Below are 15,166 nucleotides of genomic sequence, written 5' to 3' on the forward strand. Positions count from 1 at the left end.
AGGCTAGACTGCTTATATATTACGTTCCAGTGCACCATAGCAAAAACCAATAATACAGTGTAGTATTACGAAAAAGGAAAAGCCACACAGGAATACAGATTTAACTTGAAGTTTTAAATGTTTCACAGTGGGAGAGATATAACAGCCCACTACACTATGACTCCTACATATATTTTCTTTGAATGACGATTTATTTAAACAATTTTGAGTGCTTAAATATCTAAGGAGGCACCTTAGCTACCAAGAATTTTCTGCTATTGATCACAGAAAGGTTTTAGGTCTCAAGGTCAGTCAATCCCTATTTCCTCATGTGTGCCCTCGTTCCACATACACTGTGTGTAGTCCTTATCTCTCAGGTCCACATGTTCTCACAGAAGGAGGGGGATTCAAAGGCCAAAGAGCAAAGCTACAGTGTAGCAGGGATGGGGACTTTAAACAAAATACTTCCCCTCACAGAACTTACTTTCTGTTGATGAAAATCTTGGCTAGAAGCGCCTCCACCCATCAGAGAAAACACACTAACATGGCCATCAAATGATGAACTGCAAACCATGGCAGGATTTCTAGGGCACCACGCCACATCAAAACTCCACTGAGCTGTTGTTGGCAACTCGTACACGATCTTTAACACAAAGAAGAAGACGATATTTACTACATTTAATGTGTCATCAATACACTAATCTAGTTAACTAATGAAACGCAAGAGAATAACTTAGCAGTCTCGTCTATCACTAAACAATACTACTGCCTTCTTGTGTAACTCTGTGTACTTATCTATTGATCAACATGTTTGATGTTTCCCTAACCGGAATAATCCTGGGAAAAATTATTGATGTTCTTTTTGTGCCTATTCGAAGCTTGATTTATTTCCTGTAATCTTACGTACAATGTGCACGTACAGTGCGTGTTTGTTTTGTGTGTTTCGTTCATTTTTTGTGTGACCTCCAACCCTATTTTTCATGTAATTTGCCTTCCTACAACCCGACCTCTCACAAGGCCACAACTTTGACGAGACGAGTGCAATTAGTTTGCGACTCGCCTAACAGCCTTCATGACGAGACTGACTATCTAAACAACGTTTCAAGTAAAAACAACTACAAAGCGGACTTTGTTAGACGAAACACTCACAGTAACACTGATTCCAACACACAGCGACTACACCGTACATCGGAGGCAACTCTGAACTATCACAGGTATACTACAACTTTACAATATACGTAGTGCGCACAAACCTACAAGCACTTTACGACGACTATTTACTAATGTCAAGGACAAAGACAAACCGGAAAATAGACAGGGAGCAGTATACAAGATCAAATGCTAGGCTACTTACATTGGTGAAACCGGCAGAAACCGGTACGTGTGCACGGGCCATATTATGCAAAGACTGTGGCAGCACTTAGCAAGTTAAATGGGTTAGTATTGAATAACCCGGTTATATCCTGGCCTTGAAAGATTTCAATCGGGTTAATGGGTCGCTTATATCGCATGTGACAGAGTCCCAGTCGATTTGATGTTTTGTGTGTAAATGGTGTTCAGCAATGTGAATTGTTGACGTCACCATTCTTGTCGCTCGTTTGTTTTCGGTCAGTCGCCTGAACGTTTTTGTTTGAAAACGGGCATTTTATCTCCGATTACGCCTACCGTCCACACGTATTTGGTAAAACGGTCACCGAAAACGCATCTTTTCAAAAACGCTCTCCAGAGTGAAGAACGTTGAAAACGTTGGCAACTTGTTTACGTGTAGAAGGACGAAAACGGAGGCTTTCGAACACGATGATGTAATGCATCATTTGCTGCTGGCATGACGTATGCTCTGCGAGGGATGGTATCGTATTTCCATTGTTTGGCGTTTTCGTATGGACAGGCGAGAACGATTCCAATACGCTGTGTGGACGCGTATTTTTTTGAAAACGGAAGACAAAAATGTCCGTTTTCAAAAAATATCCGGATACGTGTGGGCCGGGGGGGGGGGGGGTACTCCTGGGAATTCTTGGTGGGGGTGTGCCGCCCGGTTCTCCAAAACCTGACCCTATTTCAGACCAAAAAATGTCATTTTCCACACCTGTTTTCAGACCAGACCTCTAAAAAACATACAAGTTTCCAGACCTGGCCTTTAGGCAGAAATTATATTACTTATCATTACTTAGATAAGAGCGCAAACAACAAAATTCTTCAAATCCATTTCAAATTCGCATATTTCTTTTTTTTCTTACTCATTTGGAATTGAAACGATAAATACGTTCATACACTCCCGTAGTTCCCTCGAAAAACATACCCGATTCCAGACCAAAATGAGCAAAGTGTTTACCCGTTTTCAGACCAAAACGGCGCAAAAACCCTACCCGATGGGGCGGCACATACCTATATAGCTTATATCAGGGAGTACCCCCACCCCCTCCCGGACGTGTGGACGGGGCCTTGTAGAACCAGGCAGAATTTTTTATCTAGACATGCTATGCTCCTCCCCAAGGACGTGACGAGACAAAAACGACTGCGCGAGGGAGAGTTTAGTCAGAACTCTACCGTAGCCCTCATATGGGGCATCAACATTAGCCTGTTCACAGACCCTCTATTTCCTCTTCAAAGTCCGTTGAGCGCGCGTGTTAAAAATAAACCGCGGGGGATTTATTGAAAAGAACGAAAAGAAAAATATAACGTTTGTGTACAGGCTACATCAATATATCTTATTACCGTTTAAATTTGCAAGTCACAATTTCACTACAAAAATATGAGTTGCGTACCTTTCAAAATTTGCAACTTGGATTTTCAGTTTATTTTCAAAATGATCGTAACGACCGTGAATGACTTGCATACAAAACAGCCTCTTTTTACAGAAAAATACCGATTCCTCTCTGCACGCATTAAGGCGGATTGACTGGATTTTTTGGGGGGGATACCTCCCAAGTTTGAGCATTAATTACGTCACCATGAGTAAAGATATGGAAAAAAAATTAACACAGCTGTATTATATAAAGATGAAAATTTCTTATGATTTGGGTTTTATTGCAATCGGAGTCGCCATGGCAACGTAACGACGCCATTACGTGTTTTATTTATCTTTGTGTTTCTCTGTACCAGGAGTTTTTTTAAGAAATCGCTTAAGGGAGTTTGTACCTGTCATAATTTCCTCAATTATAGCAAAGTTTGAACAAATTCTATGAGAGCGTTTTCGAAATATTTTGAAACAAAGTTTTAAGCCTCATAAAAACAGTGAAATAGCATGCTATCCACACAATTAGCTAATTTTTTAAGAAAATGATAAGCTTTGGAAACGAGGCTTCAGCTCATAGTGGTTTGATTCCATTAAAAACTATATACAAAAAAAGAGGGGAATTGCTCTGGGCGATCGCGAGTAGAAGAATTTTATTCACTTGTATTCAGCTGCTTTTGTTACAGTTTTTGCACGTAATTTGGTCCATGCCTACAAATTTCGCATTTTTCAAAAAACCGCTCGATAAATTTTTTTATAAATTTGAAAATCCCGAGATCAATCGTCAATAAATACACCTGCTCAAAATTGGGAGGTATCCCCCCCGAAAAAAATCCAGTCGAGCCACCTTAAAGATACAATTGCTTTCAGAAATACCTGGTTACATAATCATTCAAAGCATCCTAAAAATAATAAACAGCCAAAATGACAGCGATCAGGAATCACCTGACTTCTAATGCTACGCAACCAAAGGGATTTTTTTCAATACCCTTCTAGTAGAAAGGGACGACCTGATTGTTCCAAAACTAACCAAGTGTCTATAGTAAAAGCTCAAGTTGTAAGTTTTGAAATAACACAACTTCAACTTTTGTTTCAAAAATCCACGCTGTTTTTTCTACGATAACTATAACTCAGATGTTAGTTTGAGGTAAAAATGCGACTTGCAACTTGGATTTTTGACGTACCGAGTTGCCAATTTTGAAATTGAACAACCCCGCGTTTTGCTAAGAAAATCTAAGAAGCAAATTTTTAAATGTTTGCTTCTCGGATTTTTGTGGTGAAAATCTGAGTTGCAAATGTTAACTGTTAAAAATACACATTGGTGTCTAATGTAAGCTGCAGTAGAACCAGAACAGACTGTTCTCACGAGACCTTTTTTAACCATAACCCTTGAGTTTAAACAACTTAGAGGGCAACGACGTAAAAAAGGCGCATGTATATAGCCAGCGCATATTGCTCACTCGCATACTAACTAAGACTACTACCATTAAAATTACTGAACACGCTCCAGCAGAAGTATTACATAATGGCCATCTTTGTAACGTCGGAGCTACGTGGACAACTCGAAAAAAAGATATATAATGAATTTAAACAGTCCATATACCAAATAATAATAATAATAATAATGTTTATTTCTTATATTGCGCAGTCTAGCATGCGATAAAGATATGATCGAGTGCGCATTACAACACTAAAATCTTAAAGTAATAAATGGCTAGTCCAAATAATGATAATAATAATAATAATTTACAATTTTCGGAAAACAATAAAAGTAAAATATGAGTTAATAAAAGAACTAATAAAAAGCTAATTTAAAAAGATGTGTCTTTAGTAAAACTTTAAAAATGTTCAATGATTGACATTGTCTAATTTCTAGAGGGAGTCGATTCCATACTTTGGGCGCAGCATTTTCAAACGCCCTATCCCCGAGTGTCTTTTTTGTTCTATAGGTATTGTCCATTAGGAGTATGCCCAGGTATGATCTCAACTGATACCGCGAGCTCTCTTTGATTTTTATCAAGTCTAAAAGATATTGTGGTGCGACGCCGTAGATACATTTGTGAACTAGCATTGCTATCTTGAATTCTATTCTGTGGGTAACCGGAAGCCAGTAATCCACTTGATGATCTTTCCCTGCTTGTGGTGTTTGAATATTTGTGTATACAAACCCCAATCACCTCACCATCGTCTTCCGACATTTTCGCACTTTCTACACCTCTAAGGTTTCACCGCACATTTTCTTTTAACTTTTAGGTGACATTTCTTTTTGTTTTAAGTTTTACAGTTAATTGTAACTATGTAAGACACTGTTCAGCGCTTTGGAACATTTGGGGAAAAGGTGCTATATAAATGAGGGCGATTTATACTATAATTTACTGTTACTCCGGATTCCGGATTCCCGTCCAGGTTTCCGGATCCCTGATTATAGGCAAACAGTTTGAATTAAATGTTTGAATTGAATATCTAAACTGACTGTTTCACCAAATGTTTGCATTGCTGATGTTAAGGGATGGACCATTAGAAAAGTGATGGGGGTGGGGGGGGGGGGGGGGGGTGGGGATAGGGAAGTCCCAAAAAAAATTTTTCCCAGGAAATTATTAATAAGAAATATATATTCCTACGGATTTTAGCCCAAAAAAATTTATCCCCAAGGGGGATCTGTGCAGGTAAGACTATTAGAAATCAACTATGAAGTAAATGATAAGTCCAAAATGGAATAAAACGTGATCTTTTTTTAATCTCAACATGACTATTGAATAAATATTGTTAAGGACTACCTTGATTGGTACAGTTGCAGGCCAGACACTGAAATTGAAAAGTTCAACCTTTTTACATGCATTATTCACAAATCTTTACTGGACAAACAACTAGGAACTTTTTGGAATAAAAGTTATCCTGTGTATTAATACATATTCACAAACCTCTTTGCTACGAAGATATGTGCTTTCCACAACAGAAATTAGTATTACACTGACTTTCTTTGTTGACATAAATTAAATTGAACAATCCAGACACTCTTCCTCTACAAAAATCCTGCTAATGTGGGCCCCAGTCAGGTGATATGTTCCAGATCAACTACGAAGTGAATAACACTGAAATTACAGGCCAACTTTTCTGGAAAACTTTGATCTTTCCCGGGGGTAGAAGCGGAATCATTTGAATCTTGATATTCACGATTCCTTTTTTTTTTGCCTCAATGATTCACGATTGCTACAAGAATTTTCTTCCAGATTCATGATTCACGAAGAATTTTGATCACCCCATGATTGACTTAATGGTTTTCTCCGTGGCAACTTAGTCTCGTTTTGTATACTTTCTTTGGTGTTCAAACCTCTGTTTTCATCCAGAGTCGGTATCATTTCATATAGGTATTGTATCACTCGGTATAGTTTTGAACAGGTATGCAGTTTTTTGTAACTGGACATTAAGTACCAAAGTTACTGGAGAAACAAGCGGACTGTCCGCCCCGAATGCACGAATTATATAGGGGGATCTGGGTGCATGCTCCCCCGGAAAAAAAACTTTTTGAAAATTGGACTCTGGGAAACGCCATATCCTGCATTCCCTGGATCGAACGCAATTAATTCATACGTTTATTTTGTTGAGCTTTACTCAGAGCCTCGTTATTCATGATTTCCGAACCGAAGTACAAGAAATCTATTTATGAATTTAATTGATTTATTAAATTCTTGTCATTATATCTTGCATCTCTTAAAATTCCCTTCCCACCATCTCTTTTCTAAGGTCCATCCCTAATGTCGAACTGTTAAAACTAAAGGACGAAATGTTTCCTTTGCAAAATTGAAAGTTACCATCGCCGTATTGAATGTTCGCATTGATATAGCGGTTATTCAGATTGCCAAATTGAATATTTTGTCCGCCGAATTGTCAAATTGAATGTTTTAATAGACAGTTAAATTGGTTGAATTGCCGAATGTTTCAATTCAATAATTGAAAATTTAAATTGTGAGAAAGAATGTTTAAGACCCTGTTTATATGGAGTGGGGGACCCCGGTCTGGTGGGGTAAGTGTCTTTTTTGTGTGTCCCCCAGAGCGTGAAAACAAAAGAAACCAACCCCACTAGACCGGGGTCCCCCACTCCATGTAAACAGGCCCTAAATTGAAGGTTTAGATCTGAGAACAACAAAAGTTTAAATTTGGCGGGGATGGATACCCATAGTTGGTCACGCTCTACGTCCAATTTTTACGCTCCGATTGGTCAAAATCATGCGGAAAATTTATGCACCATCTGAAAACTTGTTTGCTGATAGCTTAAGCTGACAGAGTTTTGTGTCATCTTGTGATGTTTTTAACTGTCTTTTTCCACGGGATGTACAAAATGAAATACATCTGCTATCAAGATTATTCAAGATTATTCATGGCTGGTTTGTTTATTGGGTTTTTGGTTGATTAATGCGCCGCTTGTCAAAGTTATCGAAAATCCGTTTTGGGATGGCATCGTTTTCAGAAATGAGCCCACTCACTTCATCTTGCTTCATGCGTAAGAAGGTTGAAAAGTCTCAAGCGATTCTGGCCTTACTTGATGGCTTTCAGGAGCTGCATCTTGACTGGTAAGCCTGAGTAATTATTGTACCTGATGTTTTCTGGTTTTATCAAGTCGAGCGTAGTTTATGCGGTTAGTTTATGCACGTTTGTAAGATTTGAGACAATGATCTGACCTAGTGCTGTCAGGTTTGATATAAGCTTACAGAACTTTAAAAAGCCTTTACACATTTTCTCACCGCCGATTGTTTTTAGTCCTACATGAACATCGCATGCAGGAGTACTTAAAATGCCGCGCGTAACAAACGGTTTTAAAGATTACACATAATGAAACCATAAATAAAAAATAAACATAATTAATTATTTATTATGTTGAAGGGTGACTCTATTAATCCTCATTCAAATACTACAGAGCGCGCACTGCAAATGTGGCCCTTGTCAAAAGTAAGGACCGGATGGCGGTATAGGTGATTTTGGAAATTTTTTGAACGTTTTCGTACCCTGCATACCACAGAGGAGCAAATTGTTCTGACTGTACAGTCCCGATGTTATAGGCTTCTCTTCATGAAAACGTTTTATAATGTGGTCAATGCTATGATTTGTTGTGCAAAGGAAGCGCGTGCTTCGCTCGTCCTAAATATTGAATGAGTGCACTTTGTGTTAAAATCGTGAAAAACTGTATTCTGTCTGAGGTCTGTGTAATAAAAAAACATCGCCTCAAAGAACTGTTTACCTCAGATGTGATGTATAAAAAGTAAAGAAGGCTGGTTAACCGCCACCAGAAAACAACAAAAAATCCGGCCTGATTTTCATTTTGGCCTCCCTTTTAGACAGAACAATGCAACCTATAAATTAAAACGTGTAAATTGGTTGCCACTGAGGACTATCGTGTCCTATAACCGACCTTTACAGCATAAAATTGTATTTCGGGGTTGTCCAAATAACCTTATAAAATTGAGCGACTTGGTTATTTTGTTTGGGAAGTATTTGTTTTCCAGGCCTAATCTACTGTGATTGAAGATGATTGCTATTTTTTGAGTGTACATATAAGATTATTAACTCGATGTAAGATTTCTTTCTCTCCTGGACCGTTTGCAAATTATTACTTCGGCGGAGCGCGAAGTAAAGGATTCGCGACGCTCAGGAACGTATCAAAGTTGACTTTTTTAACAAGATTGGGCACGCAAAGTCTGTAGGTTTTCGGTTTTATTCGACTATTTGACGAAGTGAGAGCCGAATTAGTTCGAGATATCTTGAGATCACTTCGATTTCTTTGATTTATTCTTTAACTTTTTCGAGGAAGAAATAATTATTATTTTGGGGGTTTGAACCGACTCACCTGTGTGACCCGTCAGATCAGTGGAGACTCTAAGTTGACGGATTAGCCAATTGTGCTACTGCGACCCAAGGTAGTTCGGGATATGAAAAATAGTTATGAAATGATGCACTAGTTTCGGGACAAGATTGGGCGTGCAAGTTCGTGACTTTTCGGCTTGTTTCGGCTATTTCACGAAATGAAACCGGACTACTTCGTGATATCTTGAGATCACTTCGAGTTTAGTCTTTAATTTACTCGAGGAATAAATAGAGGATATTACGTCGCCGCGCAGAGACACGAAATTTCTCTTCGAGTGTTGAAAAACATTTCACGAGTGAGCCCTCCTTTCGAACTGTTTTATGATGAATTTAAAGTTAACCGATATGTGGATTACAAGTTTATTGTTTGATTAAAATTATAAATTTATTGACAAAAGCTTTGCTTTTAGGCCTGGCTAAATTTATATATTACAGTCATCATAATCACCTCTCCTCCTGGTTCTTGGGTGTTTGGATTCCAGCAGAGAATACGATTGTCCTACCAATAAAAAGCATAGCATTTATTTATTACCTATGCCAGGTATTGAGGCATTGTAAGGAGTGCTTAGTCCACGAGACATGTATGAGGCGTGTTAAAGCCTAAATGGGACCATAAATGAATGTTAGACGGTCAAACCCTCAGGGATGCGTGACACTTGTACTTCAATAGATGATAGGGGGTTCTCGGTAAAGAAATATCAAAAAGTGTCAAATGTTTTAAAAAAAACACAAACGTTTTGAGTGTATGATCCTTCTTCAGTATGAGAAAATAACCGTTGTACAGTACTACGCAATATCATAGACATAAAAATGATCAAAGCACGCGCCCGTGTTATAGCGCGCGCAAGATGTATATAATGTCTCAATTCAGCTGAAACTAAAATTGATATTCACTCCTTTCGGCTGAACGGTGCCTAGTTGGAAAATCAACAACATCTCGCGTTGCTTCGTCGAACGTTAGTACCACTGCATAATGCCACACTACTCACCCGGACATCAGAAATACTATGACCAGTTGAGTGGAAATTTTGGGCCACAGCATTTCTGATGTCCAGGTGCGTGGTGTGGCATTGTGCAGTGGTACTAACATTCGACGAAAGCAACGTGAGATGCGGTTGATTTTCCAGCTAGGCACCGTTCAGCCAAAAGGACTGAATATCAATTTCAGTTTCATTTGAATTGGGACATTATACACATCCTGCGCGCCTGCTCCGATCATTTTTATGTCAATGATATTGCGTAGTAGAGTACAACGGTTTTTTTCTCACACTGAAGAAGGGCCAAAAACCCGAAACGCTTGTGTTTTGGGGAAACATTTGACACTTTTTGATATTTCCTTCCCGAGTATCACCTTATCAGCTACGGGACAACGCTGACCTGGACACTAGTTTTGCCAGTTTGAAAAGCATCTACCTCAACCCAAAATCAAAGTACGTGTGGAATACCACAGGTGGCCCAAGCGTAATATGAAAGTTTGCATGGGAAAAATAGAGTTTGAAACTTAGATGAAATAAATGAAGTAAAAGCGATAAAAGTTATCAATACAGTGTAAATATTGTTATCTGGAGTCGTTGTCTTTCTTTTTACGAAGTTTCAGCGCCATTTGGGTACTTTTACATCATCTGACCTGACAGTGTAACACTGTCTTCTTCCATAGTGCTTCATTCTTAATCTTTTACTGAAAACTTCTCTCTGGGTATGCTTTTGCTCATCTGACACTATCATTTCGGTTACCATAATTAATTTGGTCAAAAACAGTATCCAAAACGTCCCGACAAAACGTAAAAAAAGAGGAGGTGGGAAATGTGAACGCAGTGGGCAGAAGAAATTGCCTGCGTTAACATGGCTAGGGCAAAGTAAGAACAAGGTACTTCGCAGTCAAAGCCTCTAGTTACCACTGCTCCTTACTGAACGGGTTGTGTCAAAATAGCCCTCTCCCTACCCCCCTAGTTCTGCCCCCTAAGCCTGATCCACCCACCCACTGTTAGGGCAGTCACTGGGATATCCAGCTGCACCGACCAAGACGGCAACCCCCCTACTTTTTGGCCTGGAGCCCAGAACCTAGTGGCCACCTTTGAACGAAATCATACAGATTATTTTCACGTTTTCATGAAATGGAGAAAGGTTCATACCGAGGGAACCTTGGGCAATGATAATCGATGATTCCGACTTCCATTATTTCTCACCTCTACTGATTCTTAGAATTCGGAGGTATTCGTCGACGTTCAGCTATCCCTGGACAAGTTCATCAATGAATTCTCAATGGTATCAAAAAAATGAGTGCCCTAACTTGACATGCAAACATGATTTGACTTGCAATGACTTTAACCCCACTAGGTTTGTTTACATAATCCAAACGATGCGCTTCTCACTTTCTGTTTCAAGTGTGTATCTTGTGAGACGTAAATCAGCTAAGAAATTGTATCTAATGCGCATGTGTATCAGCTAACTGAGTCCCCTCCTCGCCAGTGTACATCTCCAATATCATCAACAATGCATTGTGGGAAGACATTATTCTGGTTTGTGGCAGGCAGGCTGCCGTTATCAATATTTGGTATAATTACATTGATGATTATCGAAAATTGAGCGCTATGATTGGCTAGGAGCTTCGCTTCATCCCGCTATAATCACCGCACAGTGATCATAACATTGAAGGCTAGCAGTTTTCAAAATGGCAGCCAGATTTGTTGATGTTTCGGAGTCGGAAATTGATCAATTCAAAGAAAATGATGTTCCTCGAAAAACAAAAGATGCTACAAAGTTTGGAGTCAATCTACTCAAAGGTAGATTGATAAAATTTCTCTTTTGCAAGTAACACAATTTTACTGAAAACTGGTACAGTTAAACCTCTCTAATACGGACACCGAATGGACGGGGCAAGGTGTCCGTATTAGAGAGGTGTCCGTATAAAACAGGTCACTACGATGACGTCACGTTATGACTCCACTTACAGTTTTAAGGGTTCAGTAGCTAAAACCAGGCTCACACTCGTCTTTAAACTGCATTTAAATTCATTAATTCACAGTACAAAGACACTGTCGTTCAGTAGCATACAACATTGTTCATCTCAACTACAGACAAATTACTGCTTTAAAACGAAACGAGCTACAGCGCAATGCTGTAAATAAAAAGTTGTAACGTAAAGCACAATTCTGAAAGCGTCCTTCCCTATTTCGCAGGTGCAGTGAACAGTAACTAGAGTACAAAATCTAAAAGAAAACATCTTTATGCTATCTGTAGTTAATCAAGCCTTAAAAAGTCGGTTATGTTCCTCTGTACACCTTTTGCAAATCCTTGTTTGATATACAGTGGCTGAGCATTTGAAATCACCTTGCACAGCTCATCAGCCAGGCGGGATTCACCTGATCGGGATTCGGGATTCACCTGATCACCGCAGTGTCCGTGATAAAGAGGTTCAGTTTATAGCGGGGCTCCCACGCGCGCTAGCCCCATACTCATAGAATATGGTCAACCTCTTTTCGTTTGGTTGTCACGTGATTGACCGAGCGTACGTAAGTACGTACGTACGTACGTAAGCGTCTACGGATTGTACGGGTGGGGTAGGGGAGACCATCAAAAGGAACGGAGGAATGTCTCAGGCGTGTCTTGGCAAGTCCACATCTTTTACATTGGACATTCACAATATGGCCAATTGACAGCTGTCAAAACAGGATAGCCACTGACCAGTACCCCATGACTGACCATATAGCGGGCTCATGTGTCAACTCATTGAGGTGACGTGATTTATTTGGAAGCTGTCCGCTGACCAGTTAATTGTTTTACTAGATCGCGATCAATGTTGAATCTCATAGTTTCTAGCTAGTTTGGGATCGGAGCAAAGGAAAACTGATACACATATTGGACATCAATGATGTGATCAATTGACAGCTGTCAAAACAAGGTACTCGCTGACCAGTATCACTTGACCGCGGGCTCAGGTGTCGACCCATCGAGGTCAAGTATTTTTTGAAGTTATCCGCTGACAAGGTACTGGTTTTCAAATGATCGCAGGCTCAAGTTTAATTATTTTTAAATTCATATGAAATATGTTGTGTTTATATGCCGCACAATTAAAATTTTGATTTCAAACTGACCTCGGACGCGAAAATTCAGCCAGCTGCTACAGGCAGGGAAGACAGTTGCTTTTGACTTTTCTCACCATGTTTCACGCGTTGGTCACGCTCTAGGTCCAATTTTTATGCTGTGATTGGTCAAAATTTGACAGGTGAGTTCATGCGGAAAATGTATGCAGCATCTTGAATCTTGTTTACTTTAACAGCTGAAGCTGACAGAGATTTGTGTCAACTTGTGACGTTTTTAACTGTCTTTTTCCACTGGATGTACAAAATGAAATTTAGCTGCTATCAGGAGTCTTCTGTTATTCATAGCTAGTTTGTTTATTGGGTTTTTGGTCAAGAAATACGTCACTTGTCGAAATCCGATTTCGGATGGCATCGTTTTCGTTTCGACCTTGCTTAATGCGTAAGAGGGTTGCAAAGTCTGAAGCGATACTGGCCTTACTCGATACCTTTCAGGAGCTGCATCTCGAGTGGTAAGCTGAGTAATTATTGTATTTGATGCTTGTTTTTTATTTCTAATTTAATGAAGTCGAGCCTAGTTTATGCGGCCATTTTCTTTACGCACGTTTGTAAGATTTGAGACAATGATCTGAACGCATACTGTATTGCGTGGACTGGACTGGATTGGACTGGACTGGACTGGACTGGACTTGTAAAACGGGAACTCAGGATAGGCTCCTGCTCCTAATTTTTTCCGCGTTTGTAAATCAGATAAAACTGAACGGTGAACTTTTACTTTTACAAAAACTAATTTACGTTTAAAAATTCTGTTCATTTATTTTTAGGTTCTTTTATTCCGACGGTTTAGAGAGCGTAACAACCCCTGTTTGACCTTTTAGCTACAAAAGAGGTTTATATGCGCCAGTTACAAACAATTTAAAAAGTTTTGGCCGCGAAGAAATTTATTTATCACCAGTTCATAATCGTAACTGTATTTCATCGAATCTTTAAGCAGCCAGTTTGTAACTGGCGCATATAATTGTAATTTTATCTTGTAATTTTAATCGCTGTGCCGATTGTTTTCTGTCGTTCAGTGAACAAGGCTTCCCGGATTACTCAAAATTCCGCGCGTTAAACCATTTTAAATAAAAAATAAACATAATAAATCCTTTGTTATGTTGGAGCGTAACTCTGTTAATGTTCATTCAAACACTTGCCACAGCCAGCACTGCAAAAGTCAGAACCGGCTGGCCGTATAGGTGATTTTGGAAATTTATTTTAACGGTGTAGCTAAAGCCCACGCGTGCTTCGATCGTCCTGAATATTGAATGATAGCAATTTGTATTGCAAAATTGTGAAATACTTCATTCTGTTGGAGGTCTGTATAATGAAAGCAGTGCCTCATAGTACTGTTTCACCTCAGATGTGATGTATAAATGATATAAAAGTTTGGTTTAAACGCACCCACATTTGTTGGCAAGATTTTGTAAAGTAAACTTGTCGAACGCAAAAAATTCGGCCGGAATTTTTTTCCAGGCCTAATAAATTTACGGTGATCAAGTATTAATAAATGTGATCGCAGATGATTGCAAGTTTTGGGGTGTACATATGAGGCTATCAATTCGATGTAAGATTTAGTTCACTCTTGGGCTGTTTGCAAATTATTTTCCTCTAAAATCACTTAGCCTTTCCCCGAAAAGTCACATGAATGTGCTCTAAAGTTAACTGAATTGTGGAATACAAGTTCATTGTTTCTATATATTATGAATTTACTCTCTGGGGCCGAGATTTAGTGTCCGTTGTCCGTATTAGAGAGAGTCCGTATTATAGAGGTCTTTTTAAAAGAAAATATTTGAGAATTTTGTCGGGACATTGGAAACTGTTCGTAAAAGAGAGGTTTCCGTACCGAGAGGTTCGGCTGTATGTTTGTTACAATTTTTGGGTTCAAAGTGTCGGCAAATTTTAGTAACTTTTGCGAAATACTTTGTTCTACAGAATGGTTTCAACAGCAGCAAGAGTTCACAAATGAAATAGAAAACATGGAAGTTGATGAATTAAAGAAATGTCTGGCAAAATTTTACGTTTCCGTGAGGAAAATCGACGGCAGCTATTATAAGAAAACCAGCTTGTTGTCGATCACAGCCGTCCTCGACGGACATCTTAAAGCCCCAAAACCTTTCAAAAATATGTCTCTTTTTTTATTTTATTTTCTCGAATAATCATCAATGTAATTATACTTAAACAATTAGTCGCCTCAGGCGACGTGAATATCGGCGACTAATTGTTAAATATCATTGTGGTTATTCTTAAACAAGTCTTGACAAAAGGCTTAATTTCCAAATAACAGGCCACAAGTTATTTGCATGTAGTTTTCAGCTGTGTTCCAAGCCTTAGCAGCCGACATTAATTCAGCTACCCAATTAGAATTGTCACAGCTTCAACAGAGCTTTCCTCAGCAAAAGCAGAAAAGGCTTGAACTAGTCTCCAGACTTATAAATGTCCTTCAACTACCAGACTGCAGAGCACACGAGGGGGAAAATCATTGAAAATGTATTACAGCTGCCCTGATCTCTGC

At 39.1% G+C, this 15,166-nt stretch overlaps 1 protein-coding gene across 1 annotated transcript in view; it reads right to left on the minus strand.

Annotated features, from left to right (window-relative positions):
- The window catches only part of LOC140933002 (protein transport protein Sec31A-like), a 108,130-nt gene that overhangs the window by 42,716 nt on the left and 50,248 nt on the right, over window positions 1–15,166 (minus strand). Inside the window, exons 9-10 of the mRNA XM_073382509.1 lie at window positions 9,021–9,071; window positions 464–622 (exon numbers count right to left, since the gene is read on the minus strand). Coding sequence (XP_073238610.1) covers window positions 464–622; window positions 9,021–9,071 — 210 coding nt within the window. The remainder of the gene's footprint in view (window positions 1–463; window positions 623–9,020; window positions 9,072–15,166) is intronic.

Source organism: Porites lutea, chromosome 4 (assembly GCF_958299795.1).
Source record: "Porites lutea chromosome 4, jaPorLute2.1, whole genome shotgun sequence".
NCBI classification, from domain to species: Eukaryota; Metazoa; Cnidaria; class Anthozoa; order Scleractinia; family Poritidae; genus Porites; species Porites lutea.